The sequence below is a fragment of the Gracilinanus agilis genome, chromosome 4 (assembly GCF_016433145.1).
Source record: "Gracilinanus agilis isolate LMUSP501 chromosome 4, AgileGrace, whole genome shotgun sequence".
Lineage (NCBI taxonomy): Eukaryota > Metazoa > Chordata > Mammalia > Didelphimorphia > Didelphidae > Gracilinanus > Gracilinanus agilis.
The window spans coordinates 299,646,124-299,660,137 of NC_058133.1; the positions used below are offsets into that span (position 1 = coordinate 299,646,124).

At 34.9% G+C, this 14,014-nt stretch overlaps 1 protein-coding gene across 1 annotated transcript in view; it reads left to right on the forward strand.

Moving 5' to 3' along the window:
- PTP4A1 (protein tyrosine phosphatase 4A1) overlaps nt 1–3,510 on the forward strand; it is a 13,228-nt gene extending 9,718 nt beyond the window's left edge. The window contains exons 5-6 of the mRNA XM_044673671.1: nt 1,377–1,451; nt 3,322–3,510. Coding sequence (XP_044529606.1) covers nt 1,377–1,451; nt 3,322–3,439 — 193 coding nt within the window. The 3' untranslated portion in view covers nt 3,440–3,510. The remainder of the gene's footprint in view (nt 1–1,376; nt 1,452–3,321) is intronic.
- Nucleotides 3,511–14,014: the final 10,504 nt, after the last annotated feature.

The window sequence follows — 14,014 nt, forward strand, 5'->3', positions numbered from 1 at the left end:
TGGTAAGGGTGGGCAATGGGGGTCAAGTGACTTGCCCAGGATCACACAGCTGGGAAGTGGCTGAGGCCGGGTTTGAACCTAGGACCTCCTGTCTCTAGGCCTGACTCTTCACTCCACTGAGCTACCCAGCTGCCCCCAACATTCACTTTTGTAGTTCTTTTCATCTGTATTCTGTAGTCATTTTGTATGTTTTCTTGGCCCTACTCACTTCCTCTGTATTCATTCATTTAATGAATTTTCATGCTTTTCTGTATTCATCATGTTAATCATTTTTATAGTACAGTATATTGCTTTACATTCACATATCACATTCACTCCACAATGAATGGCCATCAATTTGTTTTCTTGTCTTTGTTCAAAGTGTTGCTTTAAATATTTTGAGAGATATGTGGGACTTAATGCAGGCCAAGTTCTTTAAATAAATAGCATTTTCAAAATGTGGAAGTAAGATTTCCTAAGCCTGGCCAATGACTCCATTCTTGATACAATAGAACTATAGCAAGTTTGTTGCAGGATGTGATACAATTTTAACAACTATCATCATGTCCTGTTCGTGTCCTATCATAGTAAGACTACTTGATAACTTTTAAGAGGACAAATAACTTTCTCTTGTTTCTTCCTGCTTTGGGTAATGGTTCTAGGCTCTATTTACATTGCAGTGAAGAGAAGGGCATTACATTAAATGACATCTGATTATGACATCAAATGAAGAACTTATTCTTCAAACACTTGACTCTCCAACTTTACTCTTTAGCTATCCCAGCCACATGTATTCCTGAAACATTTGCTTAAATAAGGGAAAAGATCTCTATAAAAGAGGAAAATAATGACCACAGTGCCTTCTTTCATTTATTCAAAGCAATTATTTTTTCACTTCGTTACTGGAAAAGTGTTCAGTCATGATGGTGACTTTGAGGTAGTTTTTTAAAAAGATGGTTCAGTTCAGGAATTCATATTAAAAATAAATGCTCTTTACAGCAGCTTAGTAAATAGAGCGCCAGTTCCAGAGACAGGAGATCCTGGATTCAAATTTATTCTCAAATGCTTAGCTATGTGACTCATAACAAGTCATTTAAAACCTAATTGCCTAAGCTCTTAACTGCTCTTCTGCCTTGGAATTATTTCTAAGACAAGGTATGGACTTTATAAATAAATGTACTTGTTAGTTTCTCCCTTGACTCACACTCTTTTCTTGTCCTCCCATCTGAGTTTTTAATAAAAGGAATAAATGAATTGTCATACTTTCCCTTCAGAACAACACAAATTAGAATAGTTGACTTTGGCAAATACACTAAATTCCAGATGACCTATGAGTTTTGCAGAGTCAGGCTTTGTAACTTGATCAATTTATTGACTAAAACTTATTCTCCTACCAGAGCTCCAGTGCTCGTTGCCCTTGCACTAATCGAAGGAGGAATGAAGTACGAAGATGCAGTGCAGTTCATAAGACAGTAAGTAGTAATGTTTTTTTAGTTAAAGCTATTCTGAAAAACTAAACTCAATTATGCCTCAGTTCTCCCAGAATCTTTCATCTGTGTTATAACAAAAGAACTAGTGTTAACATAAGTGTAGAGTACATGAACAAAGGCAGGGACAGGGAGCTAAGTCAGTAAGCATTTATTAAGGACCTACAATTTCTCAGTCACCATTCTAAGTGCTATGGATGGATACAGTGGAAGGCAAAAAATAATCCTTCCCTCTCAGGAGCTTATAGCCATACCAAGAAAGACAAGTAAACAAAAATAAGGCATACTACAGATACAGTAGAGGTAATATCAGAAGAGACTAAGATTAAGGAGAACTGAGAGAGGCTTCTTGCTGAAAGTAGTACTTGGGATTTTCGCTGGGACATTTGCACATCAGGAAGATTAATCTGATATAAATGTGAAGGACAAATTGGAGGGGAGAGCAAAAATTTGTATTATCCAAGTGAGACAGACAGTAAGAGGGTGGGGAATAGGACAGTATGAATGTGAGTAAAATTGATTACCACAAATAGGATGTGTTAGTAGCAACAAGTGTTAGTAAAATTGTTGCCTGAATGAGTGGTGGTAGTATAACTGACAGGAATAGTTATTATTTTTTTACATGTTCAATTTGTGGAAGTTTAGTTTCTTGATGTAAGTCACAGTGTACTTGAACCTATAAAGTGTTACACAATTACATATAATAGTGTTTTTGTGCAAGAAATTCTAACTTGGGATTCTAGAATCTTTTCTCATTCTTTCCTTAAAGTTGTAAAGTCTCCCTCTAAAACTTACCTTCTAAGAGGTGGGAGTTAAACTTTTAGCTTTAAACCACTAATGATAACTCCTTTATCTGTTGGAGAAAGCTGCTCTCCTCCAAATCCTCCCATTTCTTGGTGCCAGCTAGCTCCTTTATCATTTTGGGTTTTTTGCATCCACAGTCACTCTGAATTGGTCTTCTTGGTTTCACTGCTACAACATTTTTTTTTTTTCCCTTTTTCCTTCCCTGGCCTAGGTTGAAATTTTACAATTAGTCTTGCTGAAATTTAGTAGTAAGGGTTTGGGGTGTGTGGGTGTGTTTACTGCACCTTTACCAAAAGGGGGGGGTTGTCTAGTAAGAATTGTCCAGTTCTACCCATTCCATCTCTTATATATTTAGGTATATGTAATTTTTTTCCCATTTAGAAAAAGCTTTAGAGAAGGAAGAAAATCTTCCCCCACCCTCCACCCCCCTTTAGCAGTGTTAACATTTAATAGAAAAATCACATTTTCCTGGTTCTAGATTGAAAAGCAACAAACTTCTAGAGGTGGAAGGGAGGATATAAGTTTAGGTCACTCTTGATAATAAGACTATGCTTATGTTCTAGAAAGCTGAGATAGAGACCTTCCAAGGAATTTTATTGCCTTATTACCCATTGATATCACCCTGTCACCAGTTCTGTCACTAAAGATGATTTTAAGTGGTCTTAAGGTAAAATGAGAATTGGGCCTTAGGAAAAGTTCCTAACAGCAGTAAGGATAGAAGAAAACACCTATATTCATCAGCTTTTTCCTAGGGGCTATCTATTTGTAAGAGAATGTAAAGTGTTCCATTAAGAGACTATGATCTTAAGGAACAAGGAAATATTAAATTAAATCCATTTTGGATATTTGAGGGGGGAAAAAAACACTTTTAAGTGATCTATGGCAAGGAACCAATCAGCTCAATAAGGATTTTCGTTAATTTTTCCCTAATTCTTTAGCTGGTTATTTCTAACCATATATTTAGATTGTGAATTTGGGAGGACATTTTATTGAATGGATTAAGATGTGCAGTAGGTAAATGTTAGAGAAAAATTGTTCTTGTTTTTTATAGAAAACGTCGTGGAGCCTTTAACAGCAAGCAACTTCTTTACTTGGAGAAGTATCGTCCTAAAATGCGGCTGCGCTTCAAAGACTCAAATGGTCACAGAAACACCTGTAGCATTCAGTAAAGCTGAGCTGCCTATATTATTGCCTTGGAAGCAGAAATTGGAAACAGAACCTGGGGCAAATTACATACATACTAGCCATCAAATAGCTTGATGAATAAGTCTTAACGAAGCTTCCATAGGAATATTTTAAAAACAATTTTATAGGTTACAAGCTTGGCAGAAATGCAGCTTCTGTCTTTGGGTTACTAACAACCTGTTCGGACACTTAGTAAAAGATTCTTGCTGTTCAGCCTTTGGAACTTCTTGTTTATCATTTGTATCAATTGAACTTTCCTGAAATCATGCAGTATTGAGTTACAAATCTTATTCAAATCTTATTTCCCAATACCAGAGTCTTATCAGCAAATATGAAATTTAGAGAGATTAGGTGCCAAAAACCCAACACAATGCTTACATATTTTCAGTATCATACAGAGTTAACACCTTGGGAACTACAGACAGTAACCTGAACCCTATGTGGTTCTTATTCCTTCAATCATTTCAAATATTGAAGATAGAGCCTATATGGTAATTGCCTGCTCACTGTATGTTTACATCTCCCACAGTCGCACTAGAATATCAGGATTTGCACAACCATTCATTTTGTTGAATTTTACTAAGTCTTATGGTGATACTTTAATGTCTTTCTGTAAACCTTTGTCTCATTTTGTGCTGTTATCAAGACCTGCATTTTGAAAAAAGATCATAATCCTCTGGTTGAAAATCCATGTAAAAATCTACACATTGTACAGAAGCACACAAAGTCTTTAATGTCTCCAGACAATAAGCCTTACAGTTAATTTAATGTTCGCACTAATGGGGTGCAACTTGACAGGGAGGGCCTGAAAAGGATGGGAGGGGGCTATTAAATATTTCTAGTAAAATGTTGCCTTTGTCTTGTGCAGGAAGTATAGAATATGCCCTTTACTTTAGTAAATATTTTTTAAAAAGGTAGAGATGCTTTGTTATTGTAGCTAAAGCAATTCTTAATCATAAAATTTCTGAAAATCTTGTAAATTCTTTTACTTGTACCTATTGAAAGTTGTTTACCAACTATTGCTTTTGTTGACAGTGATTTTTTTTCTTTCCCCATTCTTCTCTTCCCCCCTCCCCTGGGGGAAAAAAATTGGGTTCCTGCTATGAATTGAGCAGACCTCTAATATTTTGTATGCCTTTTGAGCTGTGTAACTTAATATTTGGATACTTGATAATTTGTTTTATTATGTAATTGATAAAATGGTGATGTGTATTAATGTTAGTTCAACCATATATTTATACTGTCTTGGGAATGTGTGGTTATAGTTCTGTGGGAGAAATAATTTTGCCAGTGTTCACCAGCTTGTAAAATCTAGTGCGAGAGCTTAAACATCTAAATAAATAAGTACTGAAATATATTTACCACTATTGAGATTGTTTTGTTTAAATTTAACAGCAGCTTTCATTCATGACTTATTTTATAGTCTTTTTACTTGAAGTATTAAACATTATCCTATTCCCCTTTAGTAATGGAAGATAAACACCAGTGTGATGTTCTAGCCTGTAGATATAACTGAGGGAGAATGAGAGCTGCTGTTGAATTTATTCTGAAAACATTTGCCAGGATAACATTCAAATTTTAAGATGTACAATAAATGCCCCGAATTAACTAGGCACATGTACCACTTGACTATAGTTGTAATAACTTGAGAGATGATTTTTTTTGACTGCAGTATGCTTTATATCTAGAAAAACTAATCAAAGGTAAAGCCATCTATTACTTTTGTGTTGAAAGGCTAGTCCAATTCCCATATCTTCACTTTAAAATTTTAATGAAAATTCTTTCATAGCATTACATTCTCTAATTAGCAGCAACTATTAAAGTAACATTTGGTTACAGTGAATAAACAAGTTTCGTGGTTTTCCTGGATAAAACAAAACTTAATTTTCTCCTTAGTTCTTAAGAGAGGGTATTGTTTCTACAATGCCCAAGTGTTTATGCTGAGAAATCAAGAAACATTTTGTCTGTACTTTATCAAACATCTGGATTTGAAAATATCTAAATTTTTTTACATCTTGGGAGCCAAACATACCATTAGTGAGAACTTCTAGTAAATGCATGTTGGATTAAAATTAGACTTTAGATGCAGATTTAGGTATTTTTTGTATTTGTTTTTGAGAAGTTAGAGGTGGTTTTAGAATATTATAGGTACTCTACAACTAAAGAAAACAATATTAAAATTGGCTTATAATTTGATGTTTAGAATATAAAAAATGACTCGTGATTTTATAATTGCTGGTGGTTACCAGCTTCAGTCATTTTAATTCATCACCCTGAGTTTTTTCAAGGCTATGCCAGAGCCAAAGTTCAAGAAAATAGCACCAAGCTGGAATTTTTTTCAATGCCTTCCAAAGCTGGTCCCAACTACACTTCCTGGCCTTATCTTAAACCCTTTCATGTGTTATGATCCCAAGACATCCTTCACTTTTATTGTGGTTTTTTATAAGCTTTTCTCCTTCACAAAAGTGATATTTAACATTATCCTCTCTCCCTATCCACAGTCTTTGTGATGGTTAATTTCTCTTCCACCTTTATTTGCCTGCATATATCTAACTGTAATAGACTAATCTCCACAAAGAACTGAATATATTCATTGGTTTCTCCCCAATTTTAGGCAAAGTTTACTCAATTACTAATGAATGTTTTCAGCCCTGGGCTTGTAAAATCCCCCTCCCCCCAAACCCATTCTCATAAGAACCACTTCCATCCAATGGGGGAGGAGGGGTGCAGCAGCAGGCAAAATTTTGAAATTGATCTACTTTCTGGTATCTAATATCTTTCCATTTAACTTTTTGAATTCCTTTTCCCACCTCTTAGTATTCTTTTCACCAAGTATCCAGTTTCATCATTATAATACTCTATAGGCAGCATAAGACAGAATTGTCCTTAACCTAAAGATATTCCAAGATATTCTATCTGCCTTTATAGCCAAAACTCACCATTCTACCAGCATGGTATCTTAGGTGCTAAGAAAACAACTAATTTTTTTTCTTACCCTTCTATCTTAGTTATATGAATGCTAAGAGAATAATGGCAAGACTAAGTCAACTGGAGTTAAGAGGCTTGCTCAGGAACACAAGTCCTCCCAACTTCAGGCCCAGCACTCTTTATCTATTGTGCTATCTATCTGCCCCAACAATTCTTAAACTAATGTTTATGACTAGTCCAATAATGCAAGACATTTAATTTTTTGAAGTCTCAATTCAAATGCATTTTTAAATGGCATGCCCTAGAAGTCAAAAAATGTGTTTTGTGTGGAGAGAGAAGGTGTGGCAACTAATAGGCCAAAATCTTTTTCTCTGGCTGACTTCTCTTGGGCTCATTCTCCCCTTAGCTATCCTACATTTCACAGCATCTCCATTTTACTCTACTTTTGAACCTAGAGATTTTCTAAAAGCTCCAGGGTTGTGTCCCACCCTCCCCCAAAGGTTGGGAAGGCAAGTATGTATAGGCTTATTTAATCATTGTGTTTTTATGCTTTTATTAGATCCTCAACAACTGAAGCAGGTTAGGGGAATTATTAGATTTCTTGCATAAATAGCAAACTTAGAAATTAAATCTTGTTTAAGACCACATAGCTAGTATGTTTTCCTTCCTCCTGTGGAAGAACTTTTTTCCAGGACTTGAAAACTAGTGGAGAACCTATATCTTCTGATTCCTATTCAGTACTGTTAAAGTTGAGAATTGCCTATATTTCGATTAATTTTACACTAAGTTAATATGGATTGTGTTCATTAAGAAATGATCATGACCATTAAATTAAATCTAATTGGCTCTTTTTTATGAACATCTTTTCCATATCTCCCCCAATACTGAGTAATTTTTTAAATTAAAGTTTATGACATGCATATTAGCTACACAAAACCATTCTCGCACTGGTCATGTCTTAAAACTTACAATAAAAATTATTCAATAAAGGGCATTTGAAGAAAATTTAAGAGTAATTGGAAAGAAAAAAGTTGGAACTAATAAGTAGTACCTCAAAGAATAAAATGTAGAAACAAAAACTTAACCAAAGAAAATAATGAGACAACATAACATACAAAAGCAGCTAAAGCAGTCCTTGGGAGAAATATTCTATCTTGTCAACAAAAGAAAGAATAAATAAATTGAGCATGTAACTAAGGAGAGACTAATTGGAAACAAAAATTATTAAATGGATAAAATAGGAAAAAATTAAAAACTTAAATTATGTAGTTAGCTTATCACAATTTTTTAAATGGGAAAACCAAGTACTCAAAATGAAAGTACTAATAATTAGGAACAAAGGAAATAATATTAGTAAATATTTAATTTTCATTAACAAAAGAAAACTTTCCCTCCTGCCCTCACAAAAAAAGACATTCAACAAGGTGCACATACTCCTCAGAACCAGTTAGAGATGAGAATTCTAACACATTTAAAGAACATTTCCAAAATCATGTTAATTTTGCAAGTCTTTGGAAAAGAATATATTTCTATGAAAAAAATGTGGTCTTGATATCTAAACCAGGAAGAGACAAAGCAAGGAAAGACATCTATTGACCAATATTCGTAATGAACAATTTTTTCAAAATTTAAATAAAATATCAGCAAAGACTAGAGCAGTGATGGGCAAATTTTTTAAGGAGGGGACCAAAGGAAAGGAAATGCTCATCTGTCAGTCTGTTTCTAAGGCAACTCTTTTGAAGTTTCATTGTATTCTATCCTACTCATTGTATTCATCAGATTAGGAATAGTGTTGCTAAGCAGGATAGAACATTTAAAGAGGCTGCATCTGGCCCTCAGGCTGTAGTTTGCCCATCACTGGACTATAGCAACATAATACAGAAGTTATAAAGTAAGATAAGATTGAATTTAAATCAGGAGTGAAAACTACATGGTTATATTAATGGATGCTGAAAAACTTTTTGACAAAATCCAAAACTTGTTTCTGTTTTTTGTTTTTTTAAAATAGAAAAGTAGGGGCAGCTGGGTAGATTGAGTCTCAGGCCTAGAGTGGATTGAGACTCAGGCCTAGAGATGGGAGGTCCTAGGTTCAAATCTGGCCTCAGACACTTCCCAGCTGTGTGACCCTGGGCAAGTCACTTGACCCCCATTACCTAGCCCTTACCACTATTTTGCCTTGGAGCCAATACATGGTACTGATTCTAAGATGGAAGATACAGGTTTAAAAATAGAAAAGTATAAGGAAAAATAGACCTTTGCTTAAATATAGTAAACAATATCTAAAACCACAGGAAAACATGGAATGGGAAATAGAGACCTTTCCAATAAGATCAAAGGTAGCTCAAGAATGTCTCATCATCACAATGGTGCTAGAAATGCTAGCTATAAGAAGATAGGTAAATTGAGAAGAATAAGCATTAGAAATTACTTTTTGTAGATGAGATTATTTCCTTGGAGACAACTAAATCAGTTAAAAATGGAAGAGCAGAATTTGCAGGATATAAAATTAATCGACAAAAATCTTCAGCATTCATGCTTATCTGCAAAATTCAGCAAGAAGGGATAGAAGGGAAATTTACTCAACAAAATGTATAAAATCTTTGGGATACTATTTGCTAAGACATATCCAGCCAATCTAACTACCAAAGCAAATGGGCAAAAATAAAGACAGACTTAAACATAAGTAGATAATTGCTCATGGGTAAGAACTCGATATAATAAAACAACCACATAAATTAACTTTCTTACTGTCATTCTAATCAAACTAGCAACCTTTATATAGAGCTAGAAAAATAATGAAATTCACAAGGACAAAAGATCAAGAGTCTCTAGGGAAATGATTTTTTTAAAATGGAAAAGAAGGGAGCCCAGTAATGTCATGTCTCAAACTCCAAAGCAGTAATCATTAAAATTATTTGGTACTAGTCAAAAGAGGATTATAATTTTTTTATATTTTATCTTATTTGTTTTGAAACTAGAATACCTTGAAAAACTCTAAAATACATTATTGGTATGTTCCCTTAGGAAATTGGAAGAAACAAAGGAAATTGGCATTGGCACTGAAAAGTAGGATAACTATGACAATTATGGGGATGACTTGAAATTCAGTTTTAGACATTCCTTTTGAATGATTCTGTTTTGCCTACAAGCTAGCACAATCATTTTTTGAAACAATAGAAAGGGAAAAGTCAAGTTAAAAGTAATGACTCTTAGAGATGAAAAACCTTGTATTTACCAGGAGAATTTTTCTCTACAGTTCCTTAGTTTGCAGTGGCCACAAGCTCTTGGTTTTTGTTGTTATTTTTGGCTGCAATGTAATTCATTTTGATTCTACAACATATTAGTTGTCCACTGTGTGCCAAGGCACTTTGTTAAGACTAGGAATACTCAATTTATGATTTCATCAGTTTTGAAGTTCCTTCCAATAATGCAGAATGAAACCCATCTGTTCCTCCCTGTTCTGTATGATTATTGTCCAGGCCTTCCCATAAGTTCACCATAGAACAATCCACCCAACTTGCTAGACTTTAATTTTTGTTCACATCACAAGGAAAACAGTAGAGCACAAGTCTACCTATCATCCCTTGCTTTTGCCATGTGAGCTTGCTTATTTATGAGTTTTTGCTTTTTTTGGACTTGCTTTCGTGAAAAACATGGAGTCAAAAAAAAAATTTTGCAGTTGCTTGAAGGCAATTCAAACATCTTCCCTCCTCTGAAACCCACAACTCATTCAATTCTGGGCCCATATTGGTGTCCCAGATTTATGAAGTGTTATACCTCCTTTGGTGAGCATACATATGTTTAATGCCTTACATGCTTATTATCAGAGTATCATTCAACAAGGTTATGTTATTGTTTTCTTCCCATGAATCTTAAAGGTATGGATGGGGAGACAACTTATTTTTTTTAACCCTGACTTTCTGTCTTACTATCAGTTCCAAGACACAGGAGTGGCAAGAGCTAAGTAACGGAGATTAAGTGACTTACCCAGGGTCAGACATCTGGAATATGTCTGAGGCAAGATTTGAACCTAGGTCTTCCCAACTCCAGACCTGGCTCTCTGTCCACTGTGTTACCTAACTCTGCCCCAAGTTTCTTATTCTAAAAGAACCTAGAAGGTAGCATTTTGTTCAATTTCAATTATTTTTCATGATACAGATAAGTACAATGGGATCTTGTATTCACTATGTCTTAGTTAATTCAGAAATTATAAAGATCTAGTTCATGAAATACTTAGGGGGAAAGCCTTCTTGTTCCCTACTAATACTTTTATCAAGGATGCCCTAAATTTGTATCTAGGTAACTCATAAAGTTTTTGTGTAGATGGAAAAAATAAGCATACAGATCCATAATTAGTCATATTCTCATTTTTTTTCTCCTACATCACTGCTGTCTTCTCCTTCAGATGACTTATAATAATCATTCTCTCAGCACCTTCACAACTCTGCTGGCTCCATAACAGATTTCTATATACAGTTGCTTCATTCTAGGAGCTTTTCTCATCTTGTCAGTGACATTTCTACCTCTTGTGTGAGTATATTTGTGACCCTGGTGTTAGAAGGTCAGGTATGGTGATTCCACTGCCCTTGATGAAGAAAATAGTTTATTATGATTTTTTTAAACCCTTGCCTTCCATCTTAGAATCAATACTGTGTATTGGTTCTAAGGCTAAAGAGCAATAAGGGCTAGTCAATGGAGGGGGTTAAGGGACTTGCTCAGGATCACACAGCTAGGAAGTTTCTTGAGACCAGGTTTGAACCCAGGATCTCCCATCTCTAGGTTTGACTCTCAATCCACTGAGCCACCCAGCTATCCCCTATTATAATGATTTTTGAAAACTTTTTAACTTTTTTTAAATTTGTGGTCATCCTTCCATTTGCATCCTTGAAAGTTTCCATTGGATGACTTTATTTTTTTTTTTAAATCCTTAACTTCTGTGTATTGGCTCCTAGGTGGAAGAGTGGTAAGGGTGGGCAATGGGAGTCAAGTAACTTGCCCAGGGTCACATAGCTGGGAAGTGGCTGAGGCCAGATTTGAACCTAGGACCTCCTGTCTCTAGGCCTGGCTCTCAGTCCACTGAGCTACCCAGCTGCCCCCCCTTTGGATGATTTTAAATGGATATCTGAGTTTTCTTTTCTTTATATTTTTATTTGTTTTCAGTTACATGTAGAAACAATTTTTTGACAGATGTTTTTTGATATTTCAAAATTCAGGTTTTCTCCTCCCCCAAACCCTCTCCCTGAGGTAGTAAATATGGGTAGTTATACCCATATTTCCATATAATAAATATTCCATATTGCTCATGTTATGATAGAAGACATATCACACATACAATAGAAATTTCATGAAGAAAATACAGTGGAAGGCAGCATACTTTGATCTGCACTCAGATTTCCATAGTTCCTTCTTTGGCTATGGCTATGATTTTCATCGTGAGCCCCTTGTTTTGCTGATAGTGGTTTAGTCCATCATATAATATTTTTCCTCCTTCAATAAACTCCAATTGATTATTATTGTCTGTAGAATCAAATATAAACTTTTCTGTTTAGCTTTTAAACTCTTTCACAATCTGTACTTAATGTACTTTTCAAACTTATTATATATACGCCCTTCTCTCTGATTCTACTAAATTGGCCTTTTTTTTCCACCTATGATGCTTCACCTCACATCAGCTCAATTTTTTAAAAATTCATTTTATTTTAAGTTACACATAGAAATAATTTTTGACATTTTAAATTCAAATTTTCTTTCTCCTTATCCTTCTCACCCTGAGGGGGTAAATAGTCTGATATAGGTTGTACTCATACTTCCATTTAATACATATTCCATATTGCTCGTGTCACGATAGAAGACAATCACAAACTTGAAATCTCATGAAGGAAATATAGTAGCAGATGGCATGCTTTGATCTGCACTCAAATTCCAGGAGTTCTTTTTTTGGCTGTTGATATCATTTTCATCACAAGTCCCTTGTTGGTTATCTTGAAGACTTGCTTTGCTGATAATAGTTTCTTCCTTCACAGTTGATCATTGTATAATATTTCTGTTACTGTATACATTGTTCTCCTGGTTCTGCTCACTTCACTTTGCATCAGTTCATATAAGTCTTGCCAGGTTTTTCTGAACTCATCCTGTTTATTGTTATGATGCAATAGTATTCTATTACTATTTTGTACTACAACTTGTTCATCCATTCCCCAAGTGGACAACCCCTCAGTTTCCAATTCTTTGCCACTACAAAGAGAGTTCCTAAAAATATTTTGGTATAGTTAGGTCATTTTCCATGATCTCTGACCTCTTTGGGATACAGACTCAGGACTATCAAAAGTTATGCATAGTTTTGTGGCCCTTTGAGCCTCTATACTGCTCTCCAGAATGTCAGTATCAGTTCCCAGTTCCACCAATAGTGTATTAGTGTCCCAATTTTCCCACATCCCCCCCACCCCATGCAACATTTGTTTTTCATTTTGGTCATGTTAGCCAATATGATCAATGTGAGCTGGTACCTCAGAGTTGTTTTAATTTGCATTTCTTTCATCAGTGGTGATTTGGGTAGTTTTAGTTTCTTCCTTTTAGAACTGCCTGTTCGTATCCTCTGACCATTTTTTGATTAGGGTATACTTTGTATATATATTTGACTTCTCTATATATTTGAGAAACTAGGCTTCTGTCAGAGACACTATAACATTTTTTCCCCAAATTTGTTGTTTCCCTTCTAATCTTGGTTGTATTGATTTTATTTCATTTTTAGTAATGTTTTCCTTGTCTTATTTGGTCATAAATTCTTCCCATATCTATAATTCTGACAGGTAAACTTTTCTGTGATCCTCTAATTTGTATATGTGGAATCACCCTTTATTTCTGCACCAGGTACCCATTTTCACTTTATTCTGGTACATGGTGAGATGTGACTTGGGAGAACTAGTGGGTGGAGAAAACTGCTTATAAGGCGAGACCAAGGCTCTTTTCTCTCAAGCTCTTCTGGCTGAAGCCTGGAACCTGAAAGAACCCCCTGTCCATTGTGAGCTTCAAACCATCAAATGGTGTGTAGGGTACTAAGCTAATCAACTCTTTACCTCTTTCCTACATTTCCCTCTCTTTACTATCAGTACTTTGTTGTAATAAAGCTACTAAAGCTACTAGCAGCCTCATAGTTTAATGTTAATTATTACACCCCCAAAAGCTTGGATATTTGGATTTATCAAACACTCAAGTTGCTATGGATAATAACTACCATATGATGATTATCTAATCTATTCCGTTGATCCACCACTCTATTTCTTAGCTAGTTCCAGATTGTTTAATATGATTTTACCTGCTTATTACTCTCTGATTTATGAAATGATACCACTCATATTTGTCTATCCTTATTTTACAGATAAGTTTTTACTCTATGTTGCCTTTATCTTTCCACCTGGCAGCTATGTCATATGCTTTTAACTCAAGGTGTGTGTCTTCTGGGTTCCTTTGATCTCCTAGTTGTAAAAATCAATTTACATTGGTTAATTTCTAAATAAAATCATTATAATACAAGTGCTAGGGACACAAAGAATTTTTTTTAATGAAAATCTTTCCCCTCGAATAATTTCTGATTACGTTTGATATAAAATGTGACCTGAGAAGCAGTATGG